This window comes from Aythya marila (genome assembly GCF_965140915.1).
Source record: "Aythya marila genome assembly, chromosome: 26".
Classification (NCBI taxonomy): domain Eukaryota; kingdom Metazoa; phylum Chordata; class Aves; order Anseriformes; family Anatidae; genus Aythya; species Aythya marila.
Genome location: NC_139067.1, coordinates 1249168 through 1272897, shown reverse-complemented (window position 1 = coordinate 1272897; position 23730 = coordinate 1249168). Strand labels below are relative to the sequence as shown.

Below are 23730 nucleotides of genomic sequence, written 5' to 3'. Positions count from 1 at the left end.
CTCTTTAGCAGATATCTCAATGGCACAGCCTGAGATGGAACCTGAGATGTGGAAAAATCACACTCAGAAGAGTGGGGTGATGGCAGAGCTGAAGGCTCAAGCCAAGACTCCCCATTAGGGCTCTTCCCATCCCTCCCACAGGCATTTTTGTGCCAGCTGGGTGCATGGCTGCTCTGATCGCCGCATTCAGGAGTTGCTGTGGCTTGCTGTGTTTCTCCTTTTTGCTTTCTGCTTAGTTTCTTTGTCAGCAGCTGCATCAAACTTCAGATTTTCAGATTCCAGGAAATCTCAAAACCCAGTTATGAAATATGGACTCTGTCAGAAAACAAACACTGCTTGCTATACAGCTTAACCCTTGAAATGCGAAGGATGAACAAACTTCTTCCTTCTAGCATTTTCAGCTTCTCTGTTAGTTTTTCTCCATTTTCCTCCAGTAGTGCCATTAATCCTCTTCGGTGGGTTCCTGCCTTATCTTTCATTCTTGCTCACACCTTGATATCAGAAGGCAGATCGCAGCTTTCCCTGTGACTCCCCTGTTAAAAGCGCTGCGTGGATGGCCTCTGTTAGAAATGGTGGTGTGTTGGGCTGTCGTAGCACATTGAAGCCTTGTTTCTGTAAGGTGCCGTACTATCGGGGTGTGTATCAGTGCCTCAGGAAGGTAGGATTTCACCTATAACTGCATTTCCCCAGCTCAGAACTTGCTGCAGTCTGCCCCACACGATGTCTTTGGCTGTCGAACGTTTTGCTTTTTGTATTTCCAGGTGCCCTGACTGAAGCCACCAGCTGCTGCCCTCTTCTCCTTGCGCTCTCTTCTTCCCTTCAGATTGCTTGATCAACGGAGAGCTTGATATTTTTATCTAAAGCACCAAACACTGACTCAGTGGCAGAGGCAAAAATAGATGGCTAGCTGAGCGTGAGGGGCTGTGTTTGTGCTGACAAGGGGGCATGGTGGGTGCTGGCGTGCAAACCTCCCCGGGTACCTCCCCAGCCCTCTTGCCGTGTGGTTTTGGGGGGTTGTGGTGGTTGTTGGAAGTCATTAGCTGTAGAAGTGACCTAAAAGGCTGTTGAAAAAAATGTATTTTTCATATATTTGCTCTCAGCCTTTGCCACTCTGCTCTCCATTGTGAGCTGAAGCCTGGCAAATGCGTGACAGAAAGGGAATAAGAGATCTGATGTGATGTTCTCAGATATTGATTTTTTTTTTTTTTTTCTCTCTTAAAATTCTGTTTACAAATTCCTTTTTCCTTAATTATTTGTTTCCAGCTGAAAACAGTACAAAGCTAGCCTGCAGGACCAAATGCTGAGCCTTGTCCTCACGTCCGTGTCGCTAATCCCGTTGCGTTTTTCTAGAACTTACCAGCCAGGGGCTTCTGGGTTGGCAGCAGCTGCCGAGGGCATGGGGTGTGAGGAACAAGGACGGCATCTCAGATTTGGGGTGGGTTTCTTTGTTTTTTGTTGTGTGTTTGTGCAGTGCTGTAGTAGGTTGGCTAGCAGCAAGCCCTGCTGGCCTTCCCTAAAGACAGCTTTTGGGGTCATGAGTGTGCCCCGTGTGGTTTTATCAGGGGGGACCCCACAGCGAGTGCCTGGCACCCATGGGGGGTTGTCCCCGAGGGGGGATTGTCCCTGTGCCAGGCTCTGGAGGGGGTCAGGGCATGGGTTGGGAGGTGTGTTGGGGGGAAGGGAGAGGGAAACAGTGACACTCCTGGCAAGAAACAGCATTTTTGATCACAGCCCCATGCAATATTAATGAAGATGGCACCAAATGTGTTTCCTTTGGGGTCGGGGGGTGGCTGCTGGAGGAGTTCCTCATGGGCTCGTTAAGAGATCAAGTACTGTTCTTTTTATCACTTTTTTTTTTTTTTTTTTGGGGGGGGGGGTAAGTGCCCCAAACCTGAGGGGATGGGGGGCAAAGCAGCACCCCTATACCCCCCCAAAAATAACCCGGGTCCCCTCATGTGCAGCCGGGGGGGGGCTGGGGTGGGGTCGGGTGAGGGGAGAGGGGTGTGAGGGGTGGTGAGGGGGTGCTGTGGGGTGGTGAGGGGGGTCTGAGGGTGCTGTGGGGGTGCTGAGGGGGGTGCCAGGAGCTGCCCCCCGTCAGTGCCCGCCCCGCGCGGCTAATTGGCTGTGGGGGGAGGGGCGGCTCATTAGGGATGCGGCCGGCGCTGGGCGGGCGGAGCGGCAGCGGCAGCGGGGAGGCAGCGCCGAGCAGCCCCGCGTCCGAGCGGAGCGGGGTGCAGGGAAAAAAAAAAAATAAAAAAAAAATTAAAAATAAATAAATAAATCCAGGAGGAGAGAATCGTGCCGGCTCCGCGGGACCGAGCGGGGCTTCGCCTCCCCTTGTCCTTCGCAGAGCCTTGGCATGGGGGCTGCGGGGAGGCGCTGCCCGGAGCGGCTGGCGCTGGTGCTGGGGCTGTGCAGCTGGGCGGCCGCGCTGAGAGGTAAGCGGGGACCCCCCTCCTAAAGCCCCCGGTTCGTCCTCGGGGAGCTGCCGGCAACTTTGGGACCGGGAGGGACACGGGAGGGTCCCCAGTGGTTGCTCCGAGGGGCGCCAGCGCCCGGGGCTGGGGGCGTGTGGCGGTACCTGGGCTCCAGGTGGGGGTCGGAGGGCTGGGGGCTCTCCCCTGCGTGTGCCGCTTCAGCCCGGTGAAACGCTGAAATAATATTTTGAGGGAAGGAGGCAGAGGCTGTCGGGCACCCCACACCCATCACCACAGCATGGGGGCGAGGAGCGCTGCGCTGCCTGGGGGCCACCCGGGCACCCTTCCCGGCCAGAGACCCCTCAGCACAGCCACCGCCATCAGCCGCTTTTCCCAGGACGGAGCGAGCTCCCAACGGACTCAGTAGATCCTAAAAGATCCCTCTCGCCATCCTCATCGCTAGCCCTCTGTGGGCGTCTCTCCTGGCATCCCTGTTGTGGCCGCGCTTCCATTGCCTTCTGCGCGCCCTTTGCTGGCCTCAGTCGCCCCAGGGAGCCCCCGGCTGCCACCTGGGTGCTGGTGGCACCTTGCTGTGGCCCTGGGGTCCTCGCTGGCCCCTCGCCCGCTGTGCCCCCAGCTCCAGCCCTCCGACGGGTGCAGGGGGCAGGAGGTGGTGGCCTGCTGGAGGGCCCCTGGGGCTGAAAATCGTGCTTTGCAGAACAGAGACCGAAATCGAGAGAATAGGGTGAAGTCTAGCGTTCCTTAATTTCTGAAATTCTCCTGTTAAGAAACATCCCTGATGGCAAAGGACTGTGTGTGTGTACATCGGTGCCGTGAGGTGCTTGCTGCTTTTTGTCTCGCCCATCCGGCACAACCCTGCGGCAGGTCTTGCACTGTGCCAGGTGCAGTCAGGATCAGGCCCTGTGAGCTCCCCAAATGTCCCGCTGCGAGTCTCACCTCTCGCCTTGCTGCTAAGGAGTAAGTTTCAGCCATCGAATTGAAGTCTGCCGTGCAGGGCGTTTCGAGTTCTAGACTGCAGCAGAGTTGGTTTGGGGCACTGTCACGAGGAAGAAGAGGTTTTATTTCGGGTGGGTTTGGTGGCTGTAGGCTCTCAGTTGCGAGGTTGCGTGGTGTTTCTTTGTGGCTTTGGCTGAAGCAGTTCACCTCGGTTACCAACCCACCGAGCTGTAAGCGTTTGGTTTATGAAGTTGTCTAAGAGCTGCCTCTGAAACAAATTGTATTCCGGGATTCTGCGTTGAGTGGGGTTTAAAGAAAAATGAAATGATTGCAGATAACCTTCACGCTGCATTTTAAGTCTGTTGGAATGAATATACATACGCAGCTTTGGGCTTTTATTTTACAGTAAACAGTGCGCAGACACTGTGGTAATTTGGAAATGAGAAGAAATCACTAATTTTTTAATCTCATTGATGTGTTTGAACTAATTTTGGGTTGCACACATCCGAATAAAGATGTCTCTAAAGCATGAGTGTTAGTATTCCTCTGCATCTTGATATTAAAGCCTAAAGCTACGTGTTACGTGGTGTTCCTAGATCTGAGTACATTTTGTTGTAAATAAGCATCGTTTAGGGATTTTCCTGTTTCTATTCCAATAGCATCTGTGCATTTACTGTACTGCTTGGTAGCCACTGCATCTTGCTGCTGATTTTATTATGATAAAATGCTCCGGTAAGCCACCTAATGGAATACAGGTAAGGCTGTGGACAACAAGCTGTTGAAGCAAACGTCTCCTTTTAGTTTGAAAATATTGGATTTTTTTTATTTGCCTCTTCTTTTTAAACATAAAAAAGGCACTCATAATATGCATCTAGAGGGCGGCGTATGTAAAGCATTATTCTGGAGCTAGGAACCAGGAGGACAAACCAGTTTCTGGACAGCAAGGCTCTTGGAGAAATAACGCTTGTTTTAGAAAGAAAGAAACAGCCAATTCTATTGATACTGAAATAAATCTAGTGGTGAAGGCAGGACTAATAGGCAAGGTATTTGTATCCTGATTGTACCTTTTGTCTTGCATTTAATAACATCCTTGTGTAAATTAGATGAGCCTCCATTGGTTTCATTATGAATGGGCTGGAATTTCATCTGTGTATCTAGATGCTACCCATATTTGCAAAGTACTTCATTGTCAGCGGCTTAGGGCTGTGTAAGAGCCCTCACTGATGCTTTATTTGAGGAATGTTGTTGATCTGCTGCAGCCAGCTCTGCCTCAGAGTTTATTCTGCATTAGCGGAGTAGGGAGGTTTTCAGGTGTCCTGATTTCTACATCTGAAAGGAAGTGTTATTTCTGTCGTTTTATTAGATTGACTCAAGTCCTCTTTCTCTGTTCCTGATACCCTGCTGAGAGTAAAGCTGTTTGATTATTTGTAAGTGCATTCAACAGTTTACTGTCTGAAATATTTCTCACATGCCAACCCCAATTGCATATATACTGTGTCAGCAGGTTGATTTATTTGATCTTAAAGTTTTCATGTCATCAGTATCTCAGCTAGCTGTAGATTTGGCATATTAACAAGTGATACAGGGCTAAAAAAAAATTAAGTAAAGACAAGAGTTCTATATCTCTTGTATGACTTTGTTCAAATCACAGTTCAGAAATATATTTTAGGACAAAGCATTCATTAAAATAAAAAACTTCATACCCACCTTTGAAGCATCCTTCCACTCTACCATACGGTGTGTAAGGTCTCATGCACGTTAACCTGCTAATTCTAATTTGATACTAACTTTGCAACTGCTCAGAAAATAAACTTTGTTTACATATGGATTTGGTTTTACTCAATAGTTTCTCTCAGATTCTCACAGTGATACAAGCTTGGTTTGCTTGTGGTATAGTTTTACTTTTCATAGGTAGAGAAACTAAGGTTTGAAAGAAGGCTTTCTTATAGAAAGCCATAGGAAATGTGGGAGCTCAGAAGAGCAGTATTTCAAAACTGGGTATAAAATGTGTAAGTTGTCATATTGTGGAACTGATGAAGCATCTATGCTTGCACCTGTTTTGTTTGTTTGTTGGTTTTAAGTCCTTGTGTTATGGCTTCTATTTAGTCCTGATTTTTTTCTGCATCTCTTGATGTACTCATAGTCTGTTGTAACGTAGTTTGTGAGATAATGAGGTAGTGCAAATATTTCTATTGAGTATGGGACTGACTTTGGACATGAATATGCTCTGATTTTTGTCTGTTATAGGACACTGATCCTTATGAGGATTGTTTTAATTTGCACTCTGAGAGTACTTGAGTATGTTACTGCTTTGCACAGAGAGGATGCAATGGATTTCTGGCATGCTGCCGATCAGAATGGCATTTAGTTTGCCTTCAGTTACACAAAAAACTGAAGACTTACATGTTTGATCCTGTCTTGGAAGTGAAGTGCAGGCAGTCTCCATCGTGCACTTCCTTTCTAATGCATGCATCTCTGTGAAATACTTCATTTTTGGAAAAACGGGATAATTCTTCCCTCTAAGGCAGTGCATTGCAGTGGTGGTTTTTCCTGGTTTATCCTCATATGCATTTGGCTTCTTCATATACGTGCTCAAGAGATGTGCAGTTCCGATCTCTTCAGATGTAGAAAATAAACCTTGAGCTCTACAAGGGTGAAATGAGCTTTCCATGCTATGAAAGAAAATGTCCATCTTCATAGAGTGAGAGGACTTTGTATCGAGGTGAATTTCGGCAGGGCAGAACAGACGCTAATCTGCTGCTGATTGCACACTGAATTACAGAATGCAAACACCAACAGTTGGATATAAGCTACGATGGAAAATTACTTATGGTGCAAAGGATCCCTCAGGGCCACTTGATGTATATTTTCTCTCTTTTCAGTCCTGCTTTCTGGTGAAAGGTGGAGTCTGGGAAAAAGCAGAATTTTAACACCAGAGGCTGCTGTTTCTGTTGTTTTTAGAAGCTGTTGCTGTGAAGCAGATGGTCAGCTTCGTTTGTATGAAATGGAAAAAGGTTTCATTTTCCGCTCTACTTTTAAAGAACCTTAATTGCCATGTTGTGTCACATTGCCTTACCTTATAGCACAAATATTTGTAAATATGCATTTTTTATACTTCATCATGTTTTACTAGAACTCAGTAAAACACATTTTAGATATTTCATCTTGCAAGTAGGTATTGTAAGTTGCTGACACTACGTACAAGGCTTGGTAATCCCAACTCTGTAGTTTACCTTCATAATTTTGATTAATATCTTTTTTCATCTACCTCCACCACCACCCCCTGCACTCTCCTTTTGGTGGCCTTTCTTAAACACCATCCAAAACCGTTGATAATAAAGAAATGGCCATGGCAGGCTCTTGGTCACTCTGGTCCACTTAACTTGTTCTGCACTGCTTAACACCAAATACTTTATAGGAACTTCCTTGAAGGGGATGTCAGAGGACAATTAGACTAAAATATGAAGTTCCCTAATGAATGTTCTGCTTGCTACTGCTGTAGGTATTTTTGTCTATTTTTTCCTGTTTGTTTTTTTTTCTAACTTTTAACAGGTTACAGATCTCAGTGACACCCTGCTGCAGTGAGTTCACCTAGTTTCATTTAGGTTAAAGTATTTCCTTTAGGAAGCTTAGCATGCTTTGAATTTATTCAGCAATTAGCTTGCTTTTGGATTATTGAAGAGGATGAACGTAAGGTATCAAATCAATTTGCTTATGCAGGGTATTTTGTGTCTGCTGCTGTGTCTGCATTGAGGTAGAACAATGAGAAATTAACCTGGTTGCTTAGACAAGAATATGTACGTGGAATTTCATGCATGCATCATAAGTGTAATTTCAGTTTGTGGTTATCCTAGTCTTTGTATATTTTCCTTTATTTAAAAAAGGAAAAGAAAATCATTGCCATGTCTTTGAAAAGCGTATCTCATACTGTGAACGTCTCGTTGGAAACTTCTGCTTAATGAATAGTGGAAAGAGAAAAACAAGCAGTCAATGACCTTAACTTGTGGATAACAATGTCCTGAAGAGTTGACAGAATCCCCAAGCCTGTTGCCCACAAGTGAAAGGAGAAGCAGCCCAGGACTGCAGAGCTGTGAGAGAGAAGCAGTGGGAACTGGGCCAGCCCAGTGCTCACTGACCGCTGTGCTCCCAGCTGATGCGAGGTCAACATCCGAGGGGAAAATGTCCTCAAGGTGGCTCCGTTCTGATGCCTGATCTGTCTTCTAGAGCCTGATGTTCACAGAAATGAACCATGGTGGAGGGAACAGGCGTGCCAGGCAGAGTAGAGGCAGCATCCAGTCGTGAGTGCAGCAGCCCAGCTGGCCCTGCTGTCTGCACCACCTCATTCCAGTCCCGTGGTGGTTTGCTTGGGCTGTGGATGTACCTGCAGTTTGTTCCCAGCTCTGGAGCTGGCCTGTAACTGGGCTGAAAACATGGCTTTGTGTTTCCTTTGTGAGAGGTACGGTCAGCTTGCATCATGCTACGTGCAGCACCAAATGGCAGTGGTTCAGCATACGTGTAGCTGGCTTCAGTGCTGAGGGGGTCTGGATGTGTCAACCCTTGGAGCACTGGAATAAAGGAGCATAGTTCATCTGTAGATGAAGCTAATTAAACGTGTTTGGAAACAAAAAGTGTAGTCAAAATGAATGAGGTAGGAAATAGCGTAGCTGGGCAAGTTTTTGTTTGTTCATGTCCATGCCTGCTTTAAACAAGCAACAATAGGAAGACTTTTAAAATTTGTTCTGACTTTCATTCCTGTTGAAAACGCCCCGTCTACCCAGCTGTCAAGAAACACAGGGCACCTGCTTTATGCTGAATTAAAATAATATTTAATATGCTTTGGCATCAAACTTTTGTTGTCAACTTTAACATCTTTCTGAAAACATCTACTCCTGGTTGATTGGAGCATTATCTGTAGAATGCTGAAAGAAAATATTTTGGATCTCGTTTGGTGTGTGTTTAACTGGCTGCACAGCAAACTGCAATGCCATGCAGGCTGTTTATCTGTAGATGGTTAAAAGAAGTGTACTGTTACTTGTCTTCTCGTTGGATGTGTTGCTTTTTTCTCAGTAGGAAATGCTTTTGTGGATCTGAAACTTCTCTTCTGTGATCATTTCTGCATGTGAAATTAAATTGCTCGAGTCCTGGCAGACAATGAACATAAAAAGAGCAAACATGGAGATTTCTTATAAATTGTGAACAGTTACTCACAAAATTGCTTCTATGCTTACACCATTCCTAATAATAAATTGCATTACAGAAAAACAAATTTGCTCTATTAATTGAATTCACCTGTCATATAAAACCAGATCTGATTTGCAGTTCAACAGATGTGTCTGCGACTTTTATGGTGACAAATGCTTCAGGTTAGCCGTGTTCTAGGCCAGATTTAAAACCGCTAAAGATCTGTGGTAAGCCATTACCCTTTGAAATATTAATTTCAACTTCCAATTCAGGAGGTATTTGCTGCTGCTGATGTATTGCAAGGTATTTACTGAGTTGGAACTTTCTTCTACTTTGGCTGTAGAGAACATGGACTGTTTGCTTAGAGTAAAATAGTAATGCTGGGTAGCAGTTGGCAGCACTCTGCCTGTCAAAGCCACGTTCTGCAGATCAATAATGAATGCAGTGGACGCGCTGGAGGATGCTAGGCGGTGCGTGTATTTAACGCGTGTCACTCCTCTTTAGCACCGTGTCCTAACTGAAGGCTTCCAGATGAAGTCCTGGATGTTATGCACATCATGTAATTCTCAGAGCTAAGTAATCCCGAAAAAATATAGGCTCATTAAATGAGCTTTCTAATTCTGAAATTTAATTGTTTTTTCCTAGATAATTATGCATTTTTAAAGACTTCATGAACTTCCCTATATGGTTCATAGGCAAATGATCAGTAATTTCCTTTTTATAAGAGGGAAAGTAGCTGAAAAATATTTAAGGGATAAACACAATAGTGGGAAACAAACAAACAAAACTCCTCCTTTACCATTATAAATTACAGAGGCTTGTTAGAGTCAGTGGGTCAAACCTGTACATCCAAAATTGAATAACTTGGAATAACTGAGGCTAAGGTGGAGTCACGTGAGGCGAGATGCTGGAGATTTGTCTTATTTTTCTGTGTACTGCGTCCGTTCCAATTTTTGTTGGGTTGGGTTTTGGAGACCCGTAATCAGCTGGAATAACGTATGATATAAGGCCCAACACATATTATTTATTTCTGAGAGAAAGCAAACATCTCATCTCATTGCAGAGGGCTGTGCAGTAAATAACTTTGTGTAACAAAAAGTTTCCAGGTCTCAGCGTGAAACTAACCTTTGGAAAGGTTTTATGCATGGAACGCTAGGGACTAGAACCAGCACAGAACCAGCAGTCATCTTGGAGCTGGGATTTTCACGTAGCACACAGAGGGTCGGAGAGGAAGTTTGGGTTTTGGTGAGTCTGGCTGGCAGTTGTTTCGGGGGCTGCGAAATGTTGCTGTGAGACGTTCTGCTCTCGCTGCCACGTGGTGGGTTGTTGGAGGAGAAAGGAGGAGGGATTCCTCCTGCAGGAGCTCCCAGGCTGCTCCCTCGTTGGAGATCTGCCAGCCTGGCACCAAGAGGAGAAGGTTGGCAGCTACGTAACCCTATATTGTTTAACCTAATATTATAATGAAAATGTATTTATTCATGCATATTTCTTGTTATCAGTCCAGCTTCTTAGACGCCTTTTTTCCTAAATAGACAAAAATTCAGTAATGTTAATTTAATTTCTAGTAAACAGTGGTACCAGAAGAGGAAACGAGTTAGTCTTTTCCAGTTGTCACTGGGTAACACTGCGTAGCTCTCCTGAATAGGCAGAGGCATTCCATTAATACCAAGTTTGCCACCGTAACAGCAAAACTCCCTCTACTCCCACTATAATACAAAAAAAATGCAGGGCTTATTTTGTGTCAAATGAGCTAACAAAATAAAAGATGAATTTGAAGTATTTAATCTGTCAGCATCAATGAATCTGAGAGGATTATCATCCCATTACCGCTAATAGATTTTTTTCAAAGATAACTTAGCTACTTGACTTGCCTATTTCTATGAAGATTGTTATGGATCTAATTTAGACTACAATTTAAATATTCCTGCTCTATTTTGATTGAATCTGGGAGTTAGGAATGTGTTACCTGGTTTATGTTGAGCTTGATAACTTTCCTTCAGTCACTTGAATACAGTTATTCTTGTGTCTTTAATTCTTCACAGAGATTGTGTTGTGTTTTCTGGTGTGAGTTGTACCAAACGTAACTTAAAAGCACATGCTTGAGAGCTGTAATTTAACAAATTACAGGCCAACCTCCCCTTGCTTCCTTCCTGAGGAATTAGTGAGAGGTCGGAATGGCAAAAATAAAAATTGGCAATACCCTTGTGATGGATGTCCTCCTCCTCCTTCAAATGAGTAGCAGCATTCCTGTGGAGTTACTCTAGTACAAGGAGAAGACTGAAGATGGGGATTCTCATCTTCTGAGTCACGTAACCTTATCAAGGCCTGCCGATGACACAAGGTTTTTTGGAGATAAATGGGTATAACTTCATTCTTTGCCTTAAAGAAGTAGAAAGAGAACAACTGTATCTTCCTTCTATCTTCCGCCAACTCTGTGGGGAGGAGGGAGAAGAGCACGCAGGCAGAGAAACTTCCTAATTCCTGACAAAGCCCAAGTTGTAGGATTTGACATAAATAACTGAAATAACCCCCTCACAGAGGTCTCAATGTTCAACAATTTGAAGTTCCGCAGCAAAAGGAGACCATGGGATCATCGGTATTGGTCAAAAAATTGGTCAAAAAGCTGTCTCAAGACGTTGAAGCACACGTGATGTGCCACCAAGTTGTGTGTGAGGGTTAAAAGTTTGCAAGAGTTGTAGTGGGACCTTGCTGCTGCTTCATCAGTGGGATCATCTTAACCAAAGCTGGGTGGACTGGAGCTCCTGTTGCACGCAGAATGTGGCAGATCCTAAGTCCTTTCTGAAGACAAACCAGAGATTGCATGTAAATGAAGGCTGCATCAACCTTGTAGAGCTGTAATCATCGCCACAATTAGCATTGCAGCGCTGTAGCTCGTGATGTCAGACTGAATTACATGGCCATCAAAATTCTGCCGTGTACTTCAAGAACTGTTTGAATTCTGTGCATAATTAAAGGATTTTCAGTCTCCAGTATTGTTTAGTGCCTTTCTCTAGTTTGCCATGTCTAAGCACCATTTCTTACATGAATGCATTAAATACAGAAGAGGTGGCAAACATAGGAGCAAGTCCAACAGTGATGGGATACCACTGTAGGAGGGGGAAGACTTGTAAAACTAAGAAAATAGTGGCCACCGTACTCTTGGTTCTTCACCTACTGCTTTGATATGAAGTTGTGTGTAACTAAGTGACCTTTCTAGCTGGTTTTACCATATCCAGCAGATCAGCTTCAGCCGCCAGGAACTGATTTGTATGTTTGTTTGAAACACAGCCCTGCTCTTTAGCACTTTTACCCCTTGAAGATATGAAAGCATTCAAGAGATTTCATATTTTTTTCAAAGGGCAGGAGTGATGTTAGTGAAAGGGGGGGGTGTACAGAAAACTGACTGCTCTACCCTTACGGTTACAGAAAGTGCTGTCACTGACGTCCTCTATAAATGTTCTCCAGCATCTTCTGGGTGAGTGAAGGGGCAGTGTAGGCAGAAGGTGAAGGAGCTTCTTTCTGCTCACCAAACATCATTACTTGTCTGAAAACACATTGTGTGTACTGCTTGCTGTTTCTTCTCCTTTCTCTTAAAGAATTGCCTCATATAAGAGAGAAAAGAAGAATAAATGTTTTGGAGCTAAATTCAGAGCCTGCTGCTGCATGCTGTGGTGGTAGTTAGCCAACCTACAGCCCCTGTGAACGAAATCCTAGCCAGTAAGGGCTTGGCAGAACTGGTCTTGAGAGATTTTGGTGCCATCGGAATGTCAGTTATAGTTACAGTCCCCTCAGTCCTGCAGGGACAGAAGATGCACACCTCTCATGGTGGGAACAAATAACAACTGCTCTGTGGTCCCGTTATATTTGGCTGCACTGCACCTGCTGCACCACCATGCAGCCTGCACTATTCCATCATCCCAGCCTGTCACGCTTCACCTCTGAAGCACTTAAACGTGAGAGTAGAGGAAGCTGCTCGTGGGAAATGGGACTTGGCTTGGTACGGGTTCATGTGTTTAGCCCTGGTGTTCTTTGCAAGCATATACCATTATGAAAAAAATGCTAACAGCTCATGCAAAGGTGGTTTTTAACCCATCGAAACATCTGTATTGAAAATTATTTATTAAAGGTAGAGAATAAGGGGAGGTTTAAGCTATTTTTCTTACTGTATAGCTAGGAAGAAACTTCATCAATACAAAAGATATGATGGGGGAAAGTGGGGGAGAGTGACTGCTTCATTTTCCAGTGCACAGTTTCTCTCACAGCTGGAGATGAAAATAAACAAAAATCCCTAGGTGTTCTTGCTTTTTCTTATTGTTGTTCTGGTGGTTTTATTTTATTTTTTTTTTAAGCCAGACAGTCAGAATGACATGCAGCATGTCCAGACAGGACACTGGCTTGTACATATAGGACTACACTGCCCAGATTTTTTTTTTTTTTTTTGTCATATCATGCAGGAAAAAAACAAACAAACAAAAAAAAAAACAGAAGGGAAGCAATGATGTTTAACTCAACCCCAAATGAGACATGTAGGAACCAGCTTTGGCCAAAAAAATGGGGCCCCTGTGCTCTTTAAGTTGGGTTCTGCTGCTATTAAATAGGGCTGATCTTTGTAGGGTACCTGGGTAAAAGGCATTCCACCTGAAAGGACATCTGAAAGTTTGGGAAAGCAAAAAGCATCGCTGTTCCTAGAGCAACAGAGCGATGTTCTTTCTGATTTAGACTCCAGGGTCATGTAAGCAAGCTCTGTTTCTGTGTTGAAAGCTCTCTATTAAGACTTAGCTGGTGCTGATACATGGTAATGGCTCATGATGCTTCTCATGAGCTAGCCTGACCCTGCAGGCTACTTAAAATTCCCGTTCAGTGTCAGCTGCGAAGCAATGTCTGAAAGCCATAAAGAGGGCTGCAATACTCCAATTAATTGCCAGTACCTCTTTAATGCCCGTTGAACTCTTCAGATCCTTCCACAGTTGATTATTTTCTGCGGTTGTGATGTGAGAGAAAAGGATCACTTAATACAGGGGATTCAAATGGACGTGGAATAAATAACTTGTAAATTCTAAACAATAATCCATTACACTGGGGTCTGTCATAGCTGAGGGCAGTTTGCTTCTGTTTTTATACTGTTATTTTAGCTTAGTAGTGCTAACGTGTGTACTTGAAAATCTTTATATTGGGCTGGAGAGTATTATTTTGTTGGGAAATGAAAACACTGCTATCCTTCAAAACACTTCAATGTATATTTTCTATATATTTTTCTTATTCAATGAAGCTTTGGGAAATAATTAACTATTGCAGCATGTGCCATGTTCACAAGCCATGCTGAACTTCACGGAGTTCCTAGCAGCACTGATGACTTTGACATTTCCAAATATTTTCAAGGTATAGTTGACATCTGAAAACCTCCAGGTGGAAATGTTGTTTCATGATTTGTTAGCTGATCTTTTGCTTGTCTTCCGGTGATTTTCTCTTGGCTTAGGCTCAAGATTTTCTTCTTTGCTTCTGTGGGATTAAGTTGGATTTGAGTTTGAAAAGAGACAGCGGTTAGGGAACAAGAGGGAAGCAATAAAATCTATTTAAATAAAGTAGTTTCTCTTCCTAGGAACAAACAGAACTTGTTTTAAGCCCAAGCTGTTCTTCTTGCACTTCTGTTTATTTTAAATCTCCTACCACTGTGGAAGGCAGTAGGAAAAATCCTCTTCATGGCTATTTAAAATATTTTCTCAGTGGTTTAATAACAAGAACTCATGAAATTCTGTTCGAGCATCTGATGCCACCATCCTGCAGCAGTAACACCCAGCTGCTCCTTTTGCTCCTGGTGGTGATGTGTGCCTCGGAAGAGGTGTTACAACGTGCTGTGTTGTGTGTTAGCAGAGAAGGCTCCGTTGGAATTCCTTGCCCTTGTTCAGTCTCCTTTAATTCTGAAAAAAAGGGGGATAACTTAGTGCAGTATTTGAGTCATCCCCCAGCCAGCCTTGAAATACTGATGCAGAATACGTGCAGCGTTACAAGCAAGTTGCTTTTGTACAAGCCACCGGTGAGCAAGCTGGGGTTTGGCCAGGGCAGCTAAGCTCTGCTGCTGCTCTTCCTAATGTCTGTGTGGTGTCTGGCTTGGTAATGGCATCGTGTCTTTGTTAAGCAGATTACAAATAGTCACCTTTGCAGCTTTTTTTTTTCCGGATTACTTCATAATATTTACTGCTATGTAGCTGTCCATAGGCAGGGCATGTGGATAGTTTTTAATGCGTTTAAAAACAAGGGTATTTGTCTTGCTTTAGTGCATTGCCTGGAAGAACTTCCTCAAGACTGTACAGCAAGTAGGGTTGATCAAAGGATCGCAGCCTTATTGTTTTCAGTGAAAAAATTATATCGTCTACAAGTGGCTTTCCAGTAAAACAGCCCCATCTCTGGCAAGCGTTAATAGAGATCTAGCCTGTCCCACGAACAGGCTCCTGTTCAGAGTACCGAGGTGATGTGCTGCATTTATGAAAACAGATTTTAACCTCTAGGTTGTCATTAAACAATTTCTGCTGGAGATCAGCAAATCTCCAGTGGTTATTACTGTCTTAGTAACCTCCTGCACTGATTTGGCACTACAGATTTGTCAGTAACACCACTAAGTAAATTGTTTTAATAAAGAGAAGACTATGACAAGGTGACTACGAGAATGTCACTTTATCATGTCAAGGATCTTCAAGACCAATTCGGAAAGTTGGGCTCCTGGTAGTGCTCCTGCAGGCACACGTCACCGCGTATTTGTGCCTGGTTTTTGTGGGACTGATTGGAGCACAAGAGACCTGTCAGATTGGCAGGTAAAGGAGACGCTGTTAGGGAGCTTATCTGAGTTGCTTACGTTTCCTACATTCACCTTAGCAGGCAGAGGAAAATATGGGGATATTTCAGGAACTCTTCAGTTGCTGTGTGGTGTTTCTGAGATGCTTCCAGAAAGGTTTGCTCTTCATCACTGACTTTTGAGACAAGGCATGTAATTAAAGTAATTTAATTTCCAGTACAGTTACTCGCAATATGGTCTCGCTTCTCTTGATCTTCTTGTTTGTTTTTCACACAATAGACGTGCTTCTTGGTGGACAGAAAAGGAAGTTGCATTACTTAAACGTAGTCAGCACCTCTCAGGTAAATTCAGGCTCTACCAAATAGCAGTTTCATAATTGGATGAAAAAAAGAGTGAAGTAGAAAGGACTTCACCTAGTTGTACAATGAATTTAAACTAAGGAAACCTCCAGTCGTGTGTTCCAACTGCTGGATTGTGACACCCAACTGCACACCTAAGGAGACTCCAGCAAGGTTACACATCGGCCTTTGAAAAGCTGGGGTGCAGCAGAAATGACCAACAAGTTGTGTTATTTGGTTATTCTGTGTAGTGTCTGCTGAAATTGTCACATTGCATTTTTAAAGCATCTTTTGACTCCCTTCCCTTTGTGTAAGATGAGTCAATAACTCCACATTATGACTGTGCCAGTTGTAATATTCCTTCTTACAGACTGCTCATTGTGAACGTGGAAGTTAAATTTAGTGTGTCTGCTACAGTGAGAAACCCCGAGTTTATAATCAGTAGTTGCTATCCCTAACTCTGTGTCTACTTCCCATGCTTGAAGTGATAACTGAGATGCTACTGTGAGAATACACAATCTGCTTAGTCGCATAATGAAATCAGCATTTAAGCTGCAATCCCATTTAGCCTGCTCTTAAAAGCTTTCTGTCTTGTAACCTAACACTGAAAAAAGCCACATCAGAGCAGATTGAGATGTGCTGGCTGTTAGGCTCGGCCACCGAATGAATCTTGAAACCCCCTTTATGGCTTGCCTTTCCTGTAGTAGGTAGGTATGGGCTAGACTGAACTTTAAGAAAGTCAAATTAAATCTTTGTGCCTTGGCTCCTCCTCTGTGGGTCCCCCCAGTTTATTGGTATTGTAGGGATACAAAGAATTGATCTGGTTCTGCAGTAGTTTGGAAGCTGTACATTTGTTGGGTCAATCCTAAATTCTCAAAGCAAAGCGAGCAGCAAAATGCTTATGTTTATAAACAAATGTGTGTTGTTGTCCCACTCCTAAGTGAGCTAGGAAGCTGTGGTATCGATAAAACCCTGCACATGCGTGTGGTGTAGCTGTTCTCTTACGTGGTTTCTCCTTTGCACCATTCCTCTTACAGCAGATGCCCGTGAACTACTTGACCTAGCTTTCATTTCAAGCACAGCAGAAACTAAAGGGAGGGGGAAAGTTATTTCAACAGGTATTGACTTGGATTCTCTCCTTTTTTTTTTTTGTTTGTGTTTATTTTATGGAAACATTTGTGCAGTGTTTTCCACATGACATTCAGAGAGGAGGCTTAGAAGTCGGTTCCCTGGGTGGCCATTGATGGGAAAATGGAAAGCAAGTGTCAAGTAAAAGCAATAGGCACTTATTTATAGTGGAAGGAAACACTGCGCACTGCTCATCTGCTCTAAAAGGGGGAAACGGGAAAAAAACACCACTGTGTTCGTGTAGACCTGGACTTGTAATACAAACACGGGAGCATAAAAAAACTCAATTTCTTACAGCCTGCGAATTGCACCTCGCCTGCATCACACCTTGCCAGACAAAGAGCGGTTGCCAGCATTGTGTTGCAGTTGTGTGCCCCAGCAATGACTAACGAGCAAAGGCGCGGATTGTGAATGGTATCGCCTCCTTTCTGTCATCTTATGCTAGTTAATAACCTGGAATGTCTCATTGCACACCGGTCTCTCCTCCTCTCTCTCCCCCCCCTCCATTTATTTGCATCTTTTAAAAATGACCTTGTTATATTTTCAAAAGACAAATCCTCGCGAAGGCAGGCTGCAGTAGCTGCTGGCTTCCCCATAGGCAGAGTTCTCCAGCTTCCAATTAGTTGCAGAAGAAATCCAGCTGACAAAGAAATAAAAGATGGAATTGATATACTCAGCTGTATGTAATCAAGACATAAACAACTCCAGAACATACATCAACAGGGCCTGCAACAATGGTTGTAACTGGTTTATATTCTGCAGACAAAGGGCTCTACTTGTGGAAATGCAGGAAATGATCGCGTAGTATGGTTTTACGCATGCCCCGCGGTGTAAATTGCTCCATGGTGTAGCGCACCCCCTCTCTTCTACTCCATGAAATCCCAGCGATGCCCTGGCTTTTGCTCAGCATTGGTAACTCAGCAAGACTGAGGCAGATGAAATATTCTTTGACATACTGCACCTCAGTTTGCATTATTTCAGCCAGATTTTTAATTCTTTCATCTAGGTTTATAGCATGTTTGGGCTCATTGCACGTACTAAATCTTGCACTAGTTCCAAAATACTAATTTGAGCCTGCCATGATTACCTTAAATTTGGCTGTCCATGTACAGTGTTTCTTCCCAAAAGAGTTTTCCTGATTTTTCACCTTTATCAGAGAACTTTACAGAAAATAATTTCCAAAGGTATCATAAGGAACAATGGGTAGTTTCCTATTCCTTTAATGCGTTATCAATATCTTGATGAGATTTAATTTTCTGCTGCAGTTCGGTGGGTATTTTACTGAGTCTTCCTAAATATTGTTAAGAATTCATTATGGTTTGTAAACATAGGCATGGGTTCATACCTGTGTGTATGTATCCTCGTATGTTCGTGTTGTGAATGCGCAGTGAGCTGCTCCCAGGTGCTGTGAATCGCAGGATTCTCTTCTAGATGAAATCCAGGCTGGTGATGAAGAGGCAGGTGAGAACAATTTTTTTTTTGGCGAATTCTCCGCATCCAAAAGGGCACTCTGAGGCCACGGAGCCACACTTTGCAGGTCTCTGCCTCCATAACAGTTGTTTCTGGCCTGGGCAGACACCTTGCAGCTGCTGGCTGTCAGGGTAAAGATACCCGGTGTGTCTTTTATCCCCTTTGGACTTAAATTTAGCCCCAGAGACGCTACGGTCAGGTTGGATTTACTTTCTTATGTTACCAAGCATAATAACAAGGCCTCCGTGACACTCTGATAAACTAAATAGTATTTTACCCAAAATAATTCTGCACTTGAAGGCAAGCAGGATAGATGACCTAAATAGATAGATGCCTTTCACCTATGAATATCCATATCAGTCAGTTCTTTGTATCAGTCTGGCTGTGAGAGATAAAAATACAAAGCCATGCCGGCTCTTACAAAGTTTGAGAAATTCTTAGTAACGCTAGGAGCTAATAAATTATTGCTTATCAGAAATAGGAACGTCATGTCTCAATGCCTGCATTTTTAAAATAAACTTCAAAAGAATATCTTTGTCTTACAGATTCCCTAGTTTTTCATAAAAGGCTGAAAAATACTTTTTGGACTCTTAAACTGCTGTCTTCTCTCAAATCTATCTTGACAACTGTTTAATGGTATTACCATCACAAATGGACTTCACCATTTGTTGGAGATGTCGGAGCAATTTTAAATGATAGTGGTGTTCGTGTAGGCTTGCTACCTAGAAAGGAGCTGGATTAAAGGCTAAACTCCTCTTGTCTGCTGTGAGCTGTGCTCCATCCATCTGGTAACTGGGAGTATTACAGCCCCGAAGCTGAAGGGAGGCCGGTAAGGTGGGAAGGGAACAGTGCTGCAGGCCAGCAAACTGTTGGTGTGGGTACTTCAAGGTGTTAAAGTACTGCTCACAGGAATGGGTTCAATTTCTGATCAGTGTTTTTCTGATTCACATGATAGCTGTGCCTGCAGGACAAGCCTGCTTTCTCCTTTTCAAGCTCTTAACTTAGGTTTGTGCGTTGTTGCTTTTTTCAGCGTAAGCTTTTGGGGCAGGATTTGAGTGTTTGAGGGGGAAAAAGGAAACATAATTCACTAAAATGTTATTCTTGAGATGACTCCGTCTCTTGGACACCTGCTTTAGATCTGACTTGGAGTGGGCTGTGAGTGATGCCTGTGAGGACCGGTTGGCTGCCATATGGACTGCAGGAGTGCGGGTACGAGATGCTGGGAAGGGAGCAGGTGCCCATATGCTTCGCGGGGCTGAGTGGCAGTGATCGGGTTCTGTTGCAGGGGTTTTTCGCCAAACTAGTTTCATTGTCAGATGACTGTATGAGCTTTAGGCCTGACATGTTCTAGAAAGGACAATATGTGTCCTCTCCTGCCACTGAATATGCCTATGGGCTTTCCCTCTCTAACCTGTACCTATGATCCTCCAACTGCCTGTAGACTTTGTCATTCCCAGGTGCCAAAGCCCTGTACAAACCGGTGGTTTAATCCTTACCTTCCTCTGCTCAATGAACGGGCAGCAGACTGCTTGTTGGTGTTGGGGATCGGGTGCTGTGGGCTACCCGTGCATCGTCACTTCTGCTGCAAACCCAGCGCTCAGGAAGGTGCTGGGAAGTCTGGCGATGCTGCGGGGAGGGCAATTGTGGGAAGTCCTTACTAAGGGACTCCAATGCACAGGACTCAGGCTACAGATTCTCTCTTTTTTTTTCTTTTTTCTCCCTGGAAGCTGAAGGTAGCTTAGTGAACGCGTTTGTTAATCCTTGATATCAAGGATTGTGTACCGGTAACAGCAAATTGCAGTGTACTGACACTTCTGATGTGAATTATATGCCTTTACAGGATCCAGAGTCATGTCTCCTGACAGCCTTGTTTGTTGACACTGTGGAGAATATTTTTTCAGAAGTAAAGCTGGGTGTTTCCAGTCGCTAAAATATAGAGGAAAGCCAAATGGTCAGCTAAATGACTTTTTTTTTTTTTTTTTTTTTTTTTTTTTTTACTAAAATGTATGCCAGCATAATTTTGAACAGTGTGTGATGTTTGTCCTTGCCGTGGTTCTCTTTGTCTTTCTCACACTAAAACAAAGGATATTAGTTTGCCTTTCTCAAGGGAGGAGCATTGATCTACTCATGAGGAGGTCTGGCTTGCAAAGCTTGTGAAATCCAGAGGAAATCCTTTGATTGGCAGCGAGAATTGCCACAGACTTGACTTTGCATGCTGTACCCTCACCAGAGATTTGCTTTGATGCTACCTTGTTTCCTGCTAATACAGGAACAAAAGTTGCTGCATTCCCAATTACTCCTTCAGCTGCTGTAAACACGGTCCCTTGGGAGGGTGCTCGCTTGGAGCTGATTTGCGTGTTTGACGGCACGTTCTGCTCCCCGTGTTAAAAATGTAGGGCAGTAGCTGTCAGAAACTGAGACCCTCTCTTCATTTTTCCTTCTCTTCTGTGGGTGGATAATTATATTTACAGGCACAAAGAAAAAATCTGCTGTCATGCAGACAATTTTCATTAATTTCGTAATAACTTAATCTGTGTCAAGAAACATAACATGGATCAAAACCTAAATGAGAATGACTTTAAATAATAAAATCGTGGCACATAGCTGAGCTTCAGTGCATTATGATTCAGACTTGGGGAGCTGTTAAAGTTTGACTGTTGTGGTGTATCTCAGAGGAACTATTTTTTTTTTTTAGTTTAATATGTTAAATTGCATTAAAATTAAAGTACAAAAATAGCCTCTCCTAAATTACATCTGCAGCATGTGGCTTCTCAGGCCTATTTACTTTCTTTTTTTTTTTTTTTTTTCTAATCCTGCTAAAATTATGACTGAGAGTGTTATAAGCTTTTCTATTATACACACGGTAAAAACCAATTAGTCTTGCAGCGCTGGGCCTCGAAGCTGACTGATGTAATGTACTTGGTCATGAACAAAGGGAAATTATTGGACTCGTTTGCAGTGGAAACCACCTCAGTATGTGCCTGGCAATGCCAGAGCTGCCCATCAGGCCCTCCTCGTGTGCTTGGGGAGCTGGAAACCACCAGTGTTGGTGAATTGGTGGCGTCGGCTTGAATGAGACAGAAGCACGGTGAGCATCTCTGAGAAAAAGGGCTCTCGTCAAAGCTGGGGGGCGTCCAAACACAGCGCAACCCAAAGCTCGCCAGGGCAGGCAGCGAGTCTGAAGAAGTGCTGAGTGAGGGTTAAAAAGAGCAGGTCATGGATTATAAATTACAGTCTGGATGTAGCACAGAAAACGGCGAATCAACTATTGAGTCTATACATTAAAAAATAAATCCCTGCCTGCTTAAGGGAACGTCTATTTAGGGAAAGAGCCTCCTGCAACAGTGTGTGCGTTGTGTTAAGCCTCTTTTATTACACCTTTTTCTTGGGTGGATATTCCTGGATATTCCTTTTTTTAAATCCCCAGCTCACTGCTGAAGGGCATTGGCTTTGTACAGTGTTAGGTACTGGCAAGTAGAAGGGTTCAGCACGGGATGTCAGGGTTCAAAACCAAAATTCTGCCACTGGTGAATGGTTACGGGTCACCCCACGGACCAGGAACAGTGGAAGGATGAGAGCACTTGGCCTCAGCAGTGAATTACAGAAGCATTTGCTGAAAGAGCTTTCTTCTGCTGTTTTCCATTTAAAAAATGATTTAATTGTAGGCGAATTAAGGTGTGTGTGGTTTTTTTTAGATGGATTACTGCCATCGATGAATTTCGTAAACCATGACCCCTACCCTGCAACCTCCTCTCAGAGGCTTGCAAAAATATCCAAGCTGCTTAACCACGATGACATAATTGTCAAATATGAAATTGTGCTTTGACTGCCTGTAGCACTTGCTGTCACTTGAAAATGTCAGAAGCGACTACTCTGGGCTATGCAGGCATTTAAATATCTGTCCACAGTATGTTCTTTGCTTGATCAAAAACTTCAGTCATCAGTGAGTGCTGTCTGATGTCTAGGGATCGTTTTAGGTGTGGTAAGCATCCCCTAAACCTCTGAATCGCTGCATGGAATTGGTTCAGTTTTTACCATTACAAACAGTTTTTACCATTACAGATAGGAGACGCATTGCTGCCACAGTACCAGTGCTTAGAAATAAATTGAAAGGTTTTAGTGTCCTCACCACGTCCCTTTCAAACCTCCAGAGCAACGTTTTTGCTTTGCAAGTTCCAGCCAAGAATCTTCTGCTAGCAGGGTGCAGGGCAGAAAAAGGAGTGCCAGAGGTAATGTGCACATTGAATGACTGGAGAGGCTACTTTGTGTTCTGCAGAGGAGAAAAACAAAACAAAACACAAAATTCTTCTTAGGTTTTCCTCTGTAAATATTTTTTGTGAGCCATGAGACCTTTATCTCTGCGTAGCTTGGTGCTGTGCCACTTCTCTCTTGACAGTTGCACTTCTGAGAGTCCATCTGCTTGAGGAAGATTTTAGTGGTTCAGGACAACTACAGTATTTTGAATGTAGTAGCAGCAAATTTATATAAGCTAATGCTGCAGAGGCCTTTCTGAAAGTTTATGTTTTGGCAAGTAGCCAAAAATGATCTCGAGCACCCCTCTGCTGCCCTCTGCCTACACCTTGCAGCGCAGTGAATGCTTCCCCGTTTCTGGACGCCTTGCTGTTTCATTCCCTCAGCTAAAGCTGAGCCCTGAAGCAAACTCTGGTAGGAGGGGGGGAAATGGCAATAAGGGAGGTTAGCATGCACTGCTGGAAGCAATAAATCCAGAAGAAGGCAATCTCTTTCATCTCTGGCAGTCCTGTGCCTACATTTTGTCTTTAGGAGCTTGCCCTTCCAAGCCTGCTAACATCCCCAGGTGCTAAAATATGTGCTATAGCTCTGTCTGGGATGCCGTAAGAAAGCGTTTATGCCAGTTCCAAATTCGTGAAAACAAGTCTGTTGACAGCTGTGCTGTTCAATTCTGTCTCTCAAAAATATATTTTCAGAGCACTGCTCTTTCCTCCTGAAAGCAGAAATGCTGATGTGAGACAAAAGAGCTGTAAATGGCAGGTTAAGAAATACCTGAGCCCCTGTCTGGGCTCTGACAGTCTTCATAATCTAGCCAAGTGAAAAGGAGTTGCTATACTTAGCAGCACCTTCTTTTTTTCTTCTCTTTTTTATTCCTTCCCTCTCCCGTTCCCCCAATCGAGTTCTTGTTTTAGTTGATGTAGGAGTTTTTCTAAGTAGGTTTTCCTTATTCTGGTATTTTTATCTAGAGATGAGAGTGGTTTCCCTCCTGGCTAGGGGAGGGACATTCTTGGCTCAGCAGCTTTTAATATCTCTGTTAAGTTTGAGTTACTGAAAGTGAAAAAGTGCTGCTCTGCTGGTGTGATTTCACGTAGTGCAGCACTTTCAGGTGCTCCACGCCACATTGCACACATTGAGTGTGTGGACACCTATTTTTCTCTGCAGAAAAGAGGTGTCCACACACTTCCCTTTTTTAGTAACG

General features: G+C 43.8%; 1 protein-coding gene across 1 annotated transcript in view; it reads left to right on the top strand.

Moving 5' to 3' along the window:
• Positions 1–2219: 2219 nt before the first annotated feature.
• UNC5D (unc-5 netrin receptor D) overlaps positions 2220–23730 on the top strand; it is a 128102-nt gene continuing 106591 nt past the window's right edge. Inside the window, exon 1 of the mRNA XM_082779350.1 lies at positions 2220–2438. Within this exon, the coding sequence (XP_082635476.1) occupies positions 2360–2438 (79 nt within the window). The 5' untranslated portion in view covers positions 2220–2359. The remainder of the gene's footprint in view (positions 2439–23730) is intronic.